The sequence below is a fragment of the Oreochromis aureus genome, linkage group 5 (assembly GCF_013358895.1).
Source record: "Oreochromis aureus strain Israel breed Guangdong linkage group 5, ZZ_aureus, whole genome shotgun sequence".
NCBI lineage: Eukaryota > Metazoa > Chordata > Actinopteri > Cichliformes > Cichlidae > Oreochromis > Oreochromis aureus.
The window spans coordinates 23,706,926-23,723,167 of NC_052946.1; the positions used below are offsets into that span (position 1 = coordinate 23,706,926).

The following is a 16,242-nucleotide window of genomic DNA, read 5'->3' on the forward strand; positions in this document are numbered from 1 at the left end:
GGTTCTTATCTACATCCTATATTATTACTTCCTCATGTATCCTAGCAACCAAATGGATTAAAAATGACCCATTTTGACCCACCTTACTAAAACATCACATTAACATCTAATCTATATCCACAAAACTTGAATTATCAACAGGTTAACAACACTGTAGCATGGGCATGTAGTAGTAAACTTCATCTGTGTAGTTTGGTAGTTTTTTTTATGGTTATGCTCTGAAAGGATTCAACACTGAAGAAGACTTCCTGAATTTGGATTCCTTTTAAAACTTACTTTATCGCATAGCACATATTTACAGATACTTTTTGGAGTAAAATGTAGCAAAAAATTGTTTTGAAGCAAAATCCAAACTCACCACCTTTGAACTGGTCTCTTTCAGTGATGAAGAAACAGTACAGTGTTTTTGCACTTCACAGGATGGACCGTGAATGTTATGAAAAAAACACAAATCCTATTTTTATTTAAACAAAACCTTTGTTTGTAAAAACTGACAGCCCCATTTTCAGTTAAAAGGGATGCATGTCTGCTGCTAAAACATAAAAGTCTGACATTACTGCAATACATGCTAGTATTACCTCAAAGAAGATTCACTTCTTACTAATGAGCCCCTTTGAAATGGTGTCTTCAATCACTAAAAGAACCACACTGACAGTTTTATACTGCCTCTATCGTTCCCTTAAATAATGTATTGTTAGATACAAATAACCATCACAAATATTACCTCCAGTAATAAATGACCAGTGGGAGTTTAGCGGTGTCCCATTCCCTAATGTAAAGTGACTAAGGCTAAATATCTCCTGTTTTCAGCATTGAGGCAAAACCTTCACCATCAGCTGAAACCCTCTCTGTGGCAGCAGTGCCATCTCCTGCTGAGCTAAGCACAGAGCATATTAGCAGCCTGTCATGCTGCTGCTGCTGAGAGGATTACACTTCATATGTGTGCATGACCATCATGATCTCCTACACATGGGCGCCAGCTTTTTACAGACCATGAAACAGATTACACCTGCATAGGGCAAATCCCACTGTTAGGCTGCACACTTGTTACCCCACCTCTATCTCTCTGATGGAGGAAAAAAAAACAAACCCAAACCAAAAGCAAAACAAAAAACTCAGCAATAAAACTTGTTTTATTATTTGTGTGCACGTCTGTTCTCAGTGATGACACAAGAAAGAGACACCCTTGCACATGCAAATATATAAAATAAAATAAGATAAAATTCATTACTGCCAAACAATCAGTGCACAGATAAATGTGAACTTTTCCAATTTGTATCTAACGCTACAGCGCAAATGCGCACACGTTCAGCATCTGCGAGGAAACCAGAAGCCAGAAAATGGGTTAAAAAATCTGTTTGAGCGCAGTGTTTTTACACTGAACAATTCCTCGCCTGCAGCACCCAGAAGTGAACAGCAGGCGACCCGGAAGATTTGAAGTCCGACTGAGAGCGAGCAGAAAGAAGACTCTAATCCTTTTTAAAAAATTATTTCCTTGCTCGCTGGTTCAGGTATGTTGGCCACTCGATGCAATTTCTCTGCCTCTTTTTGCTTTTTTTACCCTCCTTACCCCCTCTCTCTCTCGCTCACACACACACACGCAGCTGCTCCGTGTCGCTTCGTCACCGTTTCTATTTAAGTCATGCAAAAGTTGGAATTTAAAAAAGCGCATTTGCAGCGCATTAATGGCGAATAATCACTTGGTTTTTCGGCCGCAGTGCCACTTAAAGCTTCCACGGCGCGTCAGGATTATCATCGACGTTTGGATTTATGGCTCAGCAGCTGCAGAGCATTCAGCAAAGGCATGATGATTGTTGTAGGAAGTGTCAGGGCTTTTTTTTTTCCTCCTCCTCAAGCCGGGCTATTCAAACCTGCAAATCAAAGTAAACAATCATTCGTACGCTTAATGCAAACATGCCGCTAGCAGATGCGTCGCAGCAGCGTTTAGTCACATCCGGAGAATTATCTGCTTATAATATTCGGATCTGCAGAATATGGCGTCCAGTGCTTATAAAAATAAGACTGGGCTGCCATTTTTGTTTTCCTTTTGTCTGAAATTTTTTAATAAACTGTCTGAGAATGTGGGAGAGGCGGCGGACAGACCGAGGAGAGCGGAGGATCGTGTCTCTCCGGAGGGAACGGCTCGTGTTTAAAGCTGCTCGGGTTAAGATTTGCACAGTGTTTCGGATCCCTTTTTTGTTTTTAACGGAGAGTTAAATCAGCAGAGCAGGTACAGAAATGGGAAAGTTAACGCCAACTTTTGTTTCAGGGAGAAGTTGGGTGTCATTTTTTTAGAGGCAATCTCGCAGTCTGATATATTTTTAAAGCTGAAATATTGAGGTTTAAAGAGGATGTTCTGGATTTAAAATGTGCTGCCAGCAGACCCGGACTGACTAACCAACTGTGTGATCGTTAGGATCTAAAAACTATGCAGATATATTCGTCTACTTATGCAATAACAGTTCATGCAAAATTAACAACATGAAGCATGTTTAACATGATTGTTTTTGGAGCCTTAATAAAGCTTTAAAAGTCGAAGGAAAATGTTATTTAACCCAATTATTTATGCTACATAAGCCACTGATAAAAGCTTCGTGATTTCTATTTTCTGAGTGTATATTCACACCTTTTTCTCTTATTAATAATGCTATTAATAAATAGTCATAATAACCACAAAGTATCAAGGTATAAATATTAACGAACCCAAAATAGGGAATTTTAATCTGCCATGTCTGCAGCTGTAAATATTAATATGTTTAAAACTCATAAATTTCAGAAAGTGACAGGTCAACTTAAAGCTGATCTGTAGTACCACATTAACCTATAAGGGTCACTGATGTGATGTGTCCAAGTGCATCATATGATTTATTTAATTCATCACCTGCAGTAACCAGTAAGAGTGTCACAGTAACCTCAGAGTTTTAAACAGCATTATTAATGTCTTTAAGTGACATTTCTTGCCGTTGCATTACCCGATTTTCTTCATTTTAAACTTGAACACCTGGATTAACTTTTGTGTTTGTAGCAAGAGTAAACATAAAGTTGTTCAAATGAAATAAAGATTTATTTTTATAATTGGTCACAAGCACAATCTTTAACTCTACAAGTAAAATCTTATAAGTCATCCATTTAGAAACCAAGTTTCATATTGTTGGTAAACCTGTTAGTTTAGAGAGAGAGCAGAATAAATACTGGCGTGAATTTTTACTTAGACTTACTTTATTTTAAGAAGCTGTAGGGCTGAAAAAGACAATCTGATATTGAAGCAAAAACTAATGAAACTAAAAATCAGTGGTTAAAAAGTCACTGTGGGCTGTGGGAAAAGATCATTTTCACGATTTTCTTAAATCTGATTCATTAATCGGAATTGACTGCAAAACTCTACGTGTGCACAAGAGCTCCTTTCCCAAACACCTGCATAGCTTGGATGTGCAAGTCTTTTTTTTTTTTCCTTCCGACTGGAAATAATTACACCTTTAACTTGCCATACTCAAGGTCAGATGCAGTACTACAAAAAAATTAAACTAATCTGGCCAAACTTGGCACAGTCAATCCTTAAGTAGGCAAAACAATGCGGTCCTGACTCTATAGAACGTAAAAATTAACCTGCTGATTGGCTGCTGTTGCAAGCGTTTTCAGTGTGTCAGGGTGTCGCGTCTGAAAGTGACAGAAAGATGTCCAGCACCAGACGGACTCCTAAACTGAGCCTGCTGCCTTAAGACAGAAATGGTCCGGGAACTGAAACGTATCCCCACTGGCATCATTAGAGAAATATTTTGCGGGGTGCACTGTACGCTCGTACCCCTGAACATATCAGTTTTGTTTCTCTTGGCTCGCAGATGTGGACTCTGTTCTGCCTCTGCTAAGTCAAACAGACTTAGGAATGGGGATGTGTGCCAAAGCATGCAATGCGAAATGTTTTAAAAAGAACTTCATACAGGGTTGAAAAGAGAAGTTATGGAAAGAAAGGCCATCGGGTCAGGACTTGAGCAGTTAGTAACTTTCTTTGCCTGAAAAATAGGAGTGTTTCTGCCCACCTGGTCAAACCAGCTACTCGATAAAGCACTGTTAGGTTTGTGCCCGCATTGTGCCATCATAGTCAACCAGGAAAGAAAACAATTAGGGTTAACAGCTGAGTCATTTACAAATGAGTGTAGCATGTAGTGTCTGTGAAGCAATACAAGTAGTCTGTGTTTATAATTTGATTACTGACCTTCTGGTTTAGGCACTGTCTTTTGGGTCTTGCTGTACTCTGTGCTGACACCGTGCAAACTTTGCTCTGTTGCCCATCAGACTCTTAACCAGCCGGGGCCCCATGTGTCAAGGAGGAGACAGAGAGAGCGGGAGATTACGATCTGAGCCACTTTGCTTCAAACATTTCTGTTTTCTCTGATAACTGTTGCTCTAGCTAGCTGTTGTAATCTTGCACGAGCCTCTCTCGGGCAGCATGCCCATCATGCAGACTTGTGGTTGGAGATCTTAAAGAAAAGCCTGACATCACTCACACACAAAAAAAAACAACTCACCGAATGCAACTTGGAAGCATCCTCCCTGCTATCAGTGATGAAGATGAAGTGTGAGAAAACAGCATTTTCTCACACACTTTTCGGGAAGCAGGAGGACTCATACAGGGTTTCTTTGAAAATACTGTCACAAGACTAGAAAAGATTATCTCAAATTATCACGTCTAACAGTCAGCTGCTGCACGGGTGGAGAGCTACTGACACATGTTTTAACCGCTGTTTGCTACATGAACAACAGATCCACACATAAATATATAGGACATCGTTTTACAGGGATTCTCACAACAGTGGGCTCAAACAAGATCAATCTGAGGAGCCGCACACTGGTAATCAGTGAAGGGAGTTCAAAATAACTTCCTGCATTGTTATTTAAAACTTAAAAACAATCACTCACCTGTGGAACCAGGGATAAGGTATCACACGTAAATGTGGATGTCCCCGTCTTGTAAGTCTGATTACCAATGTTTCTTCAGTCCTGAGCATTTACAGCACCCTTCACCTTTTTTATAACCCCTATGTATTTATTTCAGGATGGCTGAACCCCGCTTTAACAACCCCTATTTTTGGCCTCCCCCTCCTGCTATGCCTGGTCAGGTGAGTGACTGTGGTATTCACCCTTGTTTCTAAACATCTTAACACTAGACTATACATGACTGTAACTATTAGAATATTTTTTGCTTTTGTTTTAAATATATATATTTTTTAAATGATCTAGACAAATAGAGCATTCAATATTTAATTTCTTCATATTTTGCTTCAAAAGAGCCAGATGTTCTTGTAGTATTTTAAATAGGTCTTGAGCAATAGTTGTCCAGACTCTCAAAGCTGTTCTTTGGACCATGGCTGCTTTTTCACTTTTTACTCCAGTCCTTGTACCTGACCATTGTCAGAGGTACAGATTTATGAGCATAAACAAAGCATCAAACTCAAGCGATCAACCAGTGTGGTGTCTAAATACGAACGAAAAATGCCAAAATTAACACAGTAGGCATAAAACAGTATTTTTACACCAACAAGGTGATTCCAAAAGAGGTATTAGCTGAAAACCTGGTTTTATGTACAGTGGACACTGGACAAGTGGAGGATTAAAATAAGAAGTAGCAGGTCTTCTGTTCATATGAACCAGATAAACAGTATCTGAATGTCATGTCCCTAAGAAATAGGAAAAAATCCAGTAAAAACCTGACAAAGGACCTAAGAGATCTGGTCCTCCACTTGAAGAGCTATTTACTGAAGCTTCATTATAACTGATCTTCATGGAAGGGTGCCTAATGAGAAGTGTGTGTATCTGTATATATATATCTATATATAGATATATATATACAGAAAACTATTTAGCTTAGCCTAGCATGAAAAAAAAATTAAAAAGCACCTAACTAGTGTTGTGTACAACTAAATCCTTAAATGGTGATATGTGATGGTGATATGTAACTTCGTGTAAAACTACATTCTGATTTATTTTCATGGTTTTTTATTTATTGCAGTTAAACAGCTGTGACATGTAGGGAAAGGCTTTTTAATTTGGAGAGAGCTAGGCTAGCTTTTTATTTTCTAACAGTTTTCCCATTCTTTAAGCTAAGCTAAGTTGTGCTAACTGTCTGTTAGTTTTGGCAACACAGTTAGCATAAATCTTCCCACCTGAATACTGTCAATAAAATGAATATAGAGAAAGTGTAAGTGTATGTTTGAATAACAGTGTTACAAACCTTGACACCAAGGATTCTTTAAGATCACTCAGAGGAAGTCACTTTTTATTTTTTTCTGCAGTATTCAGTAGCTACTACCTATTTGGGCTTCTTTCTGGTTTTACAAATCATTAAAAAAAAAAAAAAGCGCCTCCAAAGGGAAATGGCTGGAAACGCATGTAATATCAGGTGTTAGCCACAAGAGGGAACCATTTCCTTATGAACTGACTGACTGAACTGATGGCTGTTTTCTTGTCACAAATGTTGTTTTCTGGCTGTCAGCTGGATAACCTAGTATTGATCAATAAAATCAAGGAGCAGCTGATGGCGGAGAAGATCAGACCACATCATCTGCCCCCTGCTTCAGCCCCTTCCCAGCAGCCCCTACTGGCTACCTCCAGCCAGCCTGAAGGCGGCCAGCATGGAATATCCAAAGCCCAGCAGATGCCTGTTCTTCACAACCACAGCCCATCTCAGCCTGATATCGCCCTGCACGCCCGCCCTGCCTCCAGCTCAGTCACAGGTACTCCAGCGCTAAGTGCACACCAGTTTCCTCAGTCCCCTGCAAAGAGTCATTTGGCTCATTAAAGGCTCTTATAATTAGTAATGAAAAGTTTATTCACATGTCCACATATCAGGAAGTTACAGTTATATATGTTGTATCAGCAAGGGCGCACATATATGTGTCTGTCGGTGGATTTGGGGACATTTCTTCAATAATTTTACTGTAATGTCATTTCATTGCTTTAGACTGTAATTACACAGGCTGTGTGTGTGCCTGTGTCTTTCAGGCCGTATTCTTGGAGATGTAAATTTGAATCTAGATGATAAGGCAGCTATAAAAGCCAGAGGATTATGGGAAGACTGGCATCTGCGTCAACTCATAGATCATCCTTCTAGAACAAACCACGTCTCAGGTAACCATGCAGATTTCTGCAGATATATATTGATTATTCAGAATTACAAACATATTTATGGGTGTGGCTGTAGCTCAGGAGGTAGAGCAGGTCAGGTGGTAATCAAAAGATTGGTGGGTAGCTGGTCCAGTCTTCATGCCAAAGTATCCTTGGTGAGATACAGATCTCTAAGATGCTCTCGGTGTATTCATCTTGGTGTATCAATGTGTGTAAATGTTAGCTAGAAAGCATTTAGGTGCAGAAAAAGTGATTGAATGAATGGGTGTCAATGAGGCATGTTTTATAAAGTGCTTTAAGTGCTTAAGTTGAGTAGCAAAGTGTTGGATAAGAGCCAGTCCATTTACCTTTTACCATATTTACAGAGATAAATTTAAACACTAAGATTTCACAGCTTTATAATGAACACGTTGTATTTTAAGATGAGAGAATTTAAATGGATGGATGGATGTAGACAATGTGATCAAAGCCACATGGTAACCTAAACTAAGGAACTGCAGTTTAAACTCTACCTGTGCTCTTTGGCACCTGCGGACTGGTATATTTCATCATTGTAAAATGGATCAACTAAACTCAGATGCAGCATCAAGTTATTTGCATTTGACTATACATGCAAATTCATAGTTTTTCTGCGGCATGCTACAATGTACACCATTAATGGGTCCAGGTGCCTAAACTGTGTCACGGCTTAATGAAATCATGCCAAGTCCTATCGCCAGGCAAACAATACTTGTGTGTGCAGTCCTGTGAAAAAGTGGAAACACTAATACACTTTTACTGCTTCCATGTGAAGTTAAAGGGTAAGTAGCAACCAGGTGGTGCTAATCAAATGCATGCGAATAATTGATGATCAGCAAGTGTGAGCACCTCTATAAAAGTGGAAGTTTTGTTGGTTTGCTGGTCTGAAGCATTCAGGTATGTGTGTGAACACAAGGCCACAGTCCTCCCAGGAGTGGATGTCCCAGCAAATTCACCCCGAGGTCAGACCGTGCAATGCTCAGAGAAACTGAACTAGTTTGAAGGATTGTTGGAAGAAAACCTTAGGTTTCAAAAGTTGCATCTGAACAAATCAGTCCTGAAACAAAGTAGAGATGTTTGACCATAACGCACAGCATTTAAACACACTCCCCTCATAGCAACTGTCAAGCATGGTAGTGGAGTGGGGATGATTTGGGCTTGTTTTTCAGCCACAGGCACTTTGAGGTCCTACAGTCAACCATGAGCTCCTCTGTATACCAAAAGTCATGCAACGGGACAAGATAGATCACAAGCACAGCAGCAAAATCTACAACAGAAAGGCTGAAAAAGGAAAAATCACAGTGTTACAAAGTCCACACCTCAAAATTTTGTGGCAGTACCTTAATCTAACCTCAGCGAACTGAAGACACACTGTAATGAAGAATGATGTCAAAGAGAAAACAGTTACTTCAAGTTACTGGTGTTAAAGGTTGTTCTACAAGCTAATGAATCACTACACAGATGTTTTTTTTTCCCATTTTCACTGTTGATTTAAAATGAAACGTTTGGGGATCCCAGGAAATATGAAATGTCTGTGAATATCTATTCGATCCTCTCTGGATTTATGCCAGCTGAAAGGCAATCACTTTGCAATCATGTCTTTGTCTTCCATCTATTAGGTGTGGCGCTGGCATCCAGAACAGGCAACCTAAACACCTCGGAGATCATCACCCCCACCACGCCCACCTCAAGCAGCCACAGCCGGCTGGGTGGAGCTCCCTCCCCTCACCTCATCTCAGGGTTGGCCGGCCACGGCATGGAGCCTGGGAAAAACAGCGGTGGACTCGTGGGACTCCTTGGTCCTCCTCCGAAGCAGGAACGAGGACGCAAGAAGATTAAGGCAGAGAACGGGTCATCTCTTTTGGTGGTGCCCTACCCATTTCTAGCCTCAGGCAACGACCAGTCGTGCATCACCATTGCTGCCAAAGAGGGAAAAACCTATAGGTAGCAAAGGACCTGCATTTACAGCAGCTCGTTTCAGTCCAATAATAATTTAAGACAGCGCTTCCTCATAGCTTTAACATGCAAAGAAACTCTAAAGTGGTTTGACGACACTTCTGCTTTTTTTGGAATAATGGGGGTTGGAAGAATATTGACAAGTGCATCTCTGTTTCTGTTTTTGACACAGGTGTAAAGTTTGTCCGCTGACCTTCTTCTCTAAGTCAGACATGCAGATTCACTCCAAAACACACACAGAGGCGAAGGCTCACAAGTGTCCTCACTGCACCAAGTCCTTTGCGAACGCGTCCTACCTAGCCCAGCACCTGCGCATACACCTGGGCGTCAAACCTTATCGCTGTACCTACTGTGAGAAATGTTTTCGCCAGCTCTCCCACCTTCAGCAGCACACCAGGTCTGAAATGGTTATGGTGTATTTGTGACAGTTTGTTTTGCAATTATGTTGTCATCTTCTAAAAGCACAGGGAACATATATAGACAAGTCCTATTTTAACGTGACAGCTGGATCTTTCCCTACAGTTCAATGTTTCCTAATGAGGATAATCACTTAATACTACAACATGAGAGAAAATATATGCGTGAACTTGACATATTTATTTTGTATGTAGGGTGAATGACTCTATAAATAATGGTAACTTGTAAGAACAGGAGCTGACGTTTGAGCCTGGTGTACAGCCCGGAATTCTCTGTGAAATCTACAAATAAACATTCATTTTATTAGGTTTGCCTGTTCAACTACTTCTCTGAACAAACACTACTTTAGAACTTGAAGCAGATGAGCTTATAGTAGAAGAAGACCACACCAGACGCCACTCCTGTCAGCTAAGAGCAGGAAACTGAACTTCACCAAAACTGGACAACAGAGGATTGGAATAAACATTGTCTGGCCTCAGATTCTTAAATTCTGATACCACATCTGGATTGTAGGGTAAGAATTTGGCATAAACAATGTTGTAATGGTGTGGGGGATATTTCCTTGGCACGCTTTGGACCCCTTAGTCCCACGGGTACTTAGATGGCTGCTTTCAGCAGGATAACACACCATTACACAAAGTTCAAATCACCTCAAACTGGTTTCACGAACATGACAGTGAGTTCATTGTACTCGAATGGCCTCCAGAGTCTCTAGATCTCAATCAAATCGAGCAACTTTGGAGTGGCAAGATTGGCATCGTGGATGTGTCGCCGACAAATGTGCTATCATATCAATATGGTCCAAAATCTCTGAGGAATGTTTCCAGCACCTCGATGAATCTATGCCGTAAAGATTAAAGGCAGTTCAAAGCAAAAGGGCAGCCAACCAGGTACAAGCGAAGAAAAGAAAATGCATCTTTTTTAAACTCATTTAAACCCTGTATTTAATTTAAATAGTTCCATGACAACATAACAAAGGCAGACACTGAGAAATACTTTTTTTTTTGTGTGTGTTCATTCTGAATTTTGATGCAAGCAACAAAAAACTGAAAAGTCGTGTAATACTAAAAATGAATCAACTGATGGAAAATCCAAAACTAATTAGGGTTATCCGCAAGAAGTCATAAACATGATCACATAGAGAGCATCCACAAGAGGCAGAACCATCAGAAGTCCACAGGGGTTTAACATGAAGTGAGAGTAATGGGTTAGCAAAGTGTAGAGTTTTTCATGTCATGAAGACAGCGTTGTTTCTAACTTTGACAGATAATTACATGAACTTATACTGAACACATACTTTGGACAATAGAAGATTATGATCACAGTTTTTGTCTTTGCAATCAGCTGTAAAACCACCAAATTGGCACCAGGTCTTTATGAATGGCACCATCCTACTATAAACTGCACCAATTACATATACATCCAAATTCATTCACCAGGCAATAACAAAAAAAACCCCAAAAATGCAGAAACAACCAAAGTTTATTAACGTAGGTGTCAATAAAAGCAGTAAAAGTAATTTTTCTAGGTAATAATATTCCAGCAAAACATTTGCAGGCTAAAGTAATTGCATTGAACTCACTTAAAATGGCCTTAAATTCCCTTAAGTTTTAGTTGATTCTGCAGCTGATTCAAGGAGAAAGAAACTGAAAATTTGATTGCTCTTTTTCCAAGTTCAGTGCAAACCTTTGGGGCAAACAGAAGAAATGAACAATAACTTCTCACATTAATAATCTCTGGCTCTCTTCCACAGTGTCTCTCTTGTCCTGTCTTCCTCACCTCACCCCCAACCGGCCGCAGCAGATGGCCGCCCCTCCCTGAACCTGGTTCTGCCGGAGGTTTCTTCCTGTTAAAAGGGAGTTTTTTCTTACCACTGTCGCCAGAATGTGCTTGCCCATAGGAGGTCATATGATTTTTGGGATTTTCTCTATTTTTTATTTTTTTTTGTATTATTATAGGGTTACTGTGTAAACTTACTGTGTAAAGTGCCCTGAAGCAACTGTTGTTGTGATTTGACGCTACATAAATGAAATTGAATTAAATTGAACTTTTTGGTGACTGTAAGTCAATTCGATTCAATTCAATTTTATTTATATAGCGCCAAATCACAACAACAGTCGCCTCAAGGCGCTTTATATTGCACAGTAGATCGTACAATAATAGATACAGAAAAAAACCCAACAATCATATGACCCCCTATGAGCAAGCACTTTGGCGACAGTGGGAAGGAAAAACTCCCTTTTAACAGGAAGAAACCTCCAGCAGAACCAGGCTCAGGGAGGGGCGGCCATCTGCTGCGACCGGTTGGCGTGAGAGAAGGAAGTCAGTGAATAAGAAAAAATCAAAATCAACTCTATAAATGAGAGTATACGAGTTTATGACAAGACAAAGGAGGCCACCCAGCCTGAGCAAACGACACACAGTGTTAAATAAGAGTTTTAAAATGTGTAATGGATCTCACGTCTCAATCATAAACATATCATATAATATGTAAGCTTCCTGTGGACGCATGGATATAAATCACATTGCCATCATCATGTACAGACTTAAAAGTGGAAAGAAGTCTCTTTCTTGCTTCAGAGGACAGACTTTATTTTAAAGGTCGACCATTCTTTCAAGCATCTGTGTTGCTTTTTGCTGGTATTTTTTTTCCACTTTCCATGACTGAGTTAACCTCACTGAAGACACTTATTGTTCATTGCTGTGCAGAAGTCCTTGTAACTTGAGCAGTCATTTGAATTCATTCAAAACAAAGTAGATTGCAAACATCTACAAGCTGCCGGCTTCCCGTCTCAGCTGTTGGTTCATTTTTCTCATTTCAGAATCCACACGGGTGATCGGCCTTATAAATGTGCCCATCCTGGATGTGAAAAAGCTTTTACTCAGCTGTCTAATCTGCAGGTAGGTAAACATGAATGTGACATGCTTTCTTCTTTTTCTTAAACGTGCCTGACGACAGTTCGGCTTTGTGTGCATGTTTTCTTTTCTCTCTAAAGTCTCACCAGAGGCAGCACAACAAAGACAAGCCCTTCAAATGTTCCAACTGTTACCGTGCCTACTCAGACTCTGCCTCGCTTCAAATACACTTGTCTGCACATGCCATAAAAAACGCCAAGGCCTACTGCTGCAGCATGTGCGGCAGGTCGTACACCTCTGTGAGTTCGAAACCCGAGTCATATTTTTAAGCCTCAATTATAAGGGGCAGCGGTCACATCTAAAAAGCTTTCCTCTGCTTCTTCTCAGGAGACCTACCTTATGAAACACATGTCTAAACATGCAGTGGTGGAACACGTGGTGTCTCATCACTCCCCTCATCACAGGACAGACTCTCCCGCCATCCCTATACGGATCTCCCTCATCTGAGCCCCTCACGCGTCTCCTGCCCTCCTGTTTTCTGTGACATCGTCACTTTGGTCCTCTGATGAACCACACAGCCCGCTACTGGGATCCAAAAACATGTGCCAGATTGCCAGTATTTTGTGACGAGGTGCTCTTTTATTGAGTATATCCTCCTGTCCTTCCTTGCTGACCAGATAGTATTATCGGGGGCATCCAAAGATGATTTCTCAGCACTTTCCGGCCTGAAAATCACAGGCCTAAAATTTCATTTTTCTATGTGACTTCACAGGAAAAAAAAATGCTCCAGGCAGCTACATGGAAAACCTTTTTAACCTTTTTTTTGTGTGTGTTTCACAGATTTATTTGTCTTTTTTATACAGTCCTTTACTTTCTTTACTCAAATCTTTACAAAATAAATATATTTGCATCAGAAATAGTCTTCCATTAGCTGAGTGGCCAAGTTAACATAAAAGTGAATGCTTATATACTGTGTAGCTATTCATGTATATCGTGCCACTTCTCATGTCAGCTTTGTCAGCAACGTTTCATCAACCACACAACCGTAATACACACATCTTATTATTCTTATTCTTTTCAGCCTGCTGCCAAGTTCAACCTGAGCCGCTGTGACTCATTATAGTTTTAATTCTTTTTTTTTTTTAATTTTTGTTTTTGTATTGTTAAACAAATATTGCTCAAAGCAATCCTGGAGAACTCAGTTTAATCTGGTCAAGGTTTAAAAGTTCTGAATGATGAGGAGTGTTATAAACCGTCTCATAAAAAGATACTAAATAAACCTCCAAGCCACTGAAAAATGAAATGGAAGCTGTCACACAACTAATGCAAGAGGTTCTGCATTCAGTAGTGTTACAAATGCAAGGAACAATGTTTCATTACTCCACCCATAAAAGGCAAAAAACCCAAAAACAACCCTCAGAAAGTGACTGTAAAGCTCTGTGTTATGAATTGAAGGTTTATGGTTAAAAATAAATGAGTATGCTCCTGGTCATGCTCTCAACCTGATGCGCCACCTTGGGGCATGAATACCGTGGACTGTTCCACTGAAGACCGAGATGATGCTCAACATAGAAGTCCGTTTGACGCAGAACCCGCACATATATGTGTGACTCTGATGGGCAGTGCAAATGGAAGATGCAAGATAGGAGCAGTACAGTGCTTCACAGTGGCCAAATTTAAAATCAGAGAGGTTTTTGCTTCTTATGGGCGGAGTTAAAAAATGTTATATGTTGTAACCCAAACATGTGTTACTCTCAGTTTAAGTTAAAACTGAAAAAAAGACAATGTATAATCACTTATCTTGCCAAATTTATATTTGTTTGTGTGTGTGTGTGTGTGTGAGTGTGTGTGTTGTGTGCACTTTGTTTTGTCCGTTTTGTATTTAATCTGGTTTTAAAATAAACCAATGTGGTGGCAAGACTTCCACCACCGTTATTTGACAATAAGCTTTTTCCTTTTTGGTTGTGTAATCAAAGCATCAACCTTATTTGAATATGAATTTTTTCATTGATTTATGAATGAATATTTTGTCATTTTATATGCATTTAAGCCTTAACTTTGTTACAATTCTACATTTCATTTTGTTGTTGGCTTTACATTTGCCTTTTATGTTATAGCATGACGTATACTGTAAATAAACTATACCTACTGTCAACCCATTTTATATTAAATAGTTGTAAAAGTCTTTTCCCCCCTCCCCTCTTCGCTTTTGTGGTTGCACATAAACAAAATAAGCAAGAAAAAAAGACTTCAGGTGACAGAGGTGTGGAGGAATGACTCACAGGAAATTTAACCCAGTCCCTTACAGGCGTATAGATCACTTGCTCAGCCAGGTGAACCATAGTGGAACTGAGCAAACATTGCACATTTAGTCCAATACAACAAAGGTTTTACTATATTGTAAACTAATGAAAGAAAATGCTGTACAAGTCACCTTATCAGTCCTCATAGCAAAAGTCATGTCACACTGGTCATAGTCCATTAGACCAACTTCTGTGGCATAAGAGTAAATGTGATTCTAAGGTGTGGACTTCACATCACTTATCTTGTTCTTTATACAGATGACGACTATGTTTTGACAACTTCCTTTAAAGAAAAAGTGGTTTAGGGTTGATCAAAAAGATTCTCTTTAGTGACAACTGTGGGGGCATATCTGAAACTACACATTGTAGTTGATGCAAACAGGAGCAAAGAACTTGTATTTGCATTATCAGTTTATGAAATTGATGTGGAATAAAATCAAGAAAGTGCACTTGTACAGCTAAAGTCTCTGATCACTGTGAGCACTATCATCGGGTATCATTGGGTACTTCCAACTTCACACACTGTGCACTGAAGTTGCTTCCAGACAGGAGTCACTTTATGCTTTGTTACCGCCCCCAAACCCCATCTCCATAGAGACTGTGTCAGCTCCCAAACAGACAAAAAACAAACTAAAAACCAGCAACAAACAACTTAAACATAAAAAAAAATCACAAAGAAAGAACAATACAGTATCCACATCTGAACCAAAGAGTAAAACAGTGAAATGTGGATTATTAAATATTAGGTCTCTCTCCTCCAAGTCTCTGTTAGTACATGACTTAATAATTGATCAACAAATCGATTTACTCTGCCTTACAGAAACCTGGTTGCAGCAGGATGATTATGTTAGTTTAAATGAATCAACACCCCCGAGTCATTCTAACTACCAGAAATCTCGAAGCACAGGCCGAGGGGGCGGTGTGGCAGCAATTTTTCACACCAGCCTATTAATCAACGAAAGACCAAGACAGACTTTTAATTCATTTGAAATCCTGATGCTTAGCCTCGTCCACCCCAGCTGTAAAACTCAGAAACCAGTCTTACTTGTTATCATCTATCGACCACCTGGGCCTTACACAGAGTTTCTCTCTGATTTCTCAGACTTTTTATCTGCTTTAGTGCTCAGCTCAGATAATTAATTCAATTCAATTCAATTCAATTTTATTTATATAGCACCAAATCACAACAAAAGTCGCCTCAAGGCGCCTTAGTATTGTACAGTAGATTGTACAATAATAGATACAGAAAAAAACCCAAAATCATATGACCCCCTATGAGCAAGCACTTTGGCGACAGTGGGAAGGAAAAACTCCCTTTTAACAGGAAGAAACCTCCGGCAGAACCAGGCTCAGGGAGGGGCGGGGCCATCTGCTGCGACCGGTTGGGGTGAGAGAAGGAAAACAGGATAAAGACATGCTGTGGAGGAGAGACAGAGATTAATAACAGATATGATTCAATGCAGAGAGGTCTATTAACACATAGTGAGTGAGAAAGGTGACCGGAAAGGAAAAACTCAATGCATCATGGGAATCCTTCAGCAGCCTACGTCTATTGCAGCATAACTAAGGG

At 39.9% G+C, this 16,242-nt stretch overlaps 2 protein-coding genes across 6 annotated transcripts in view; one reads left to right on the top strand and one right to left on the bottom strand.

Annotated features, from left to right (window-relative positions):
* Window positions 1–16,242, bottom strand: part of LOC116316503 — a 33,713-nt gene that overhangs the window by 9,440 nt on the left and 8,031 nt on the right. The window contains exons 1-2 of one of the 2 annotated variants that reach the window (XM_039611784.1): window positions 4,527–4,625; window positions 4,214–4,296 (exon numbers count right to left, since the gene is read on the bottom strand). The exons of the other annotated variant lie outside the window; for it this stretch is intronic. The gene's annotated coding sequence lies outside the window, so the exon portion shown is untranslated. Of the gene's footprint in view, window positions 1–4,213; window positions 4,297–4,526; window positions 4,626–16,242 lie in introns of those variants that run through there. 2 annotated transcript variants of the gene reach the window in all.
* Window positions 1,369–14,528, top strand: znf362a (zinc finger protein 362a). 4 transcript variants are annotated; one of them, XM_031735063.2, is made up of 9 exons: window positions 1,369–1,511; window positions 5,054–5,117; window positions 6,491–6,731; window positions 7,000–7,125; window positions 8,760–9,084; window positions 9,269–9,493; window positions 12,336–12,414; window positions 12,510–12,668; window positions 12,757–14,528. In XM_031735063.2, exons 2-9 carry the CDS (start codon window positions 5,055–5,057, stop codon window positions 12,874–12,876), a joined length of 1,338 nt encoding a protein of 445 aa, XP_031590923.1. In that variant the 5' UTR covers window positions 1,369–1,511; window position 5,054; the 3' UTR covers window positions 12,877–14,528. The 4 variants fall into 4 exon arrangements, with proteins under 4 accessions (XP_031590923.1, XP_039467717.1, XP_039467715.1 ...); XM_039611783.1 differs by having other exon boundaries at window positions 6,524–6,731; XM_039611781.1 differs by lacking the exon at window positions 1,369–1,511 and adding an exon at window positions 1,540–2,230.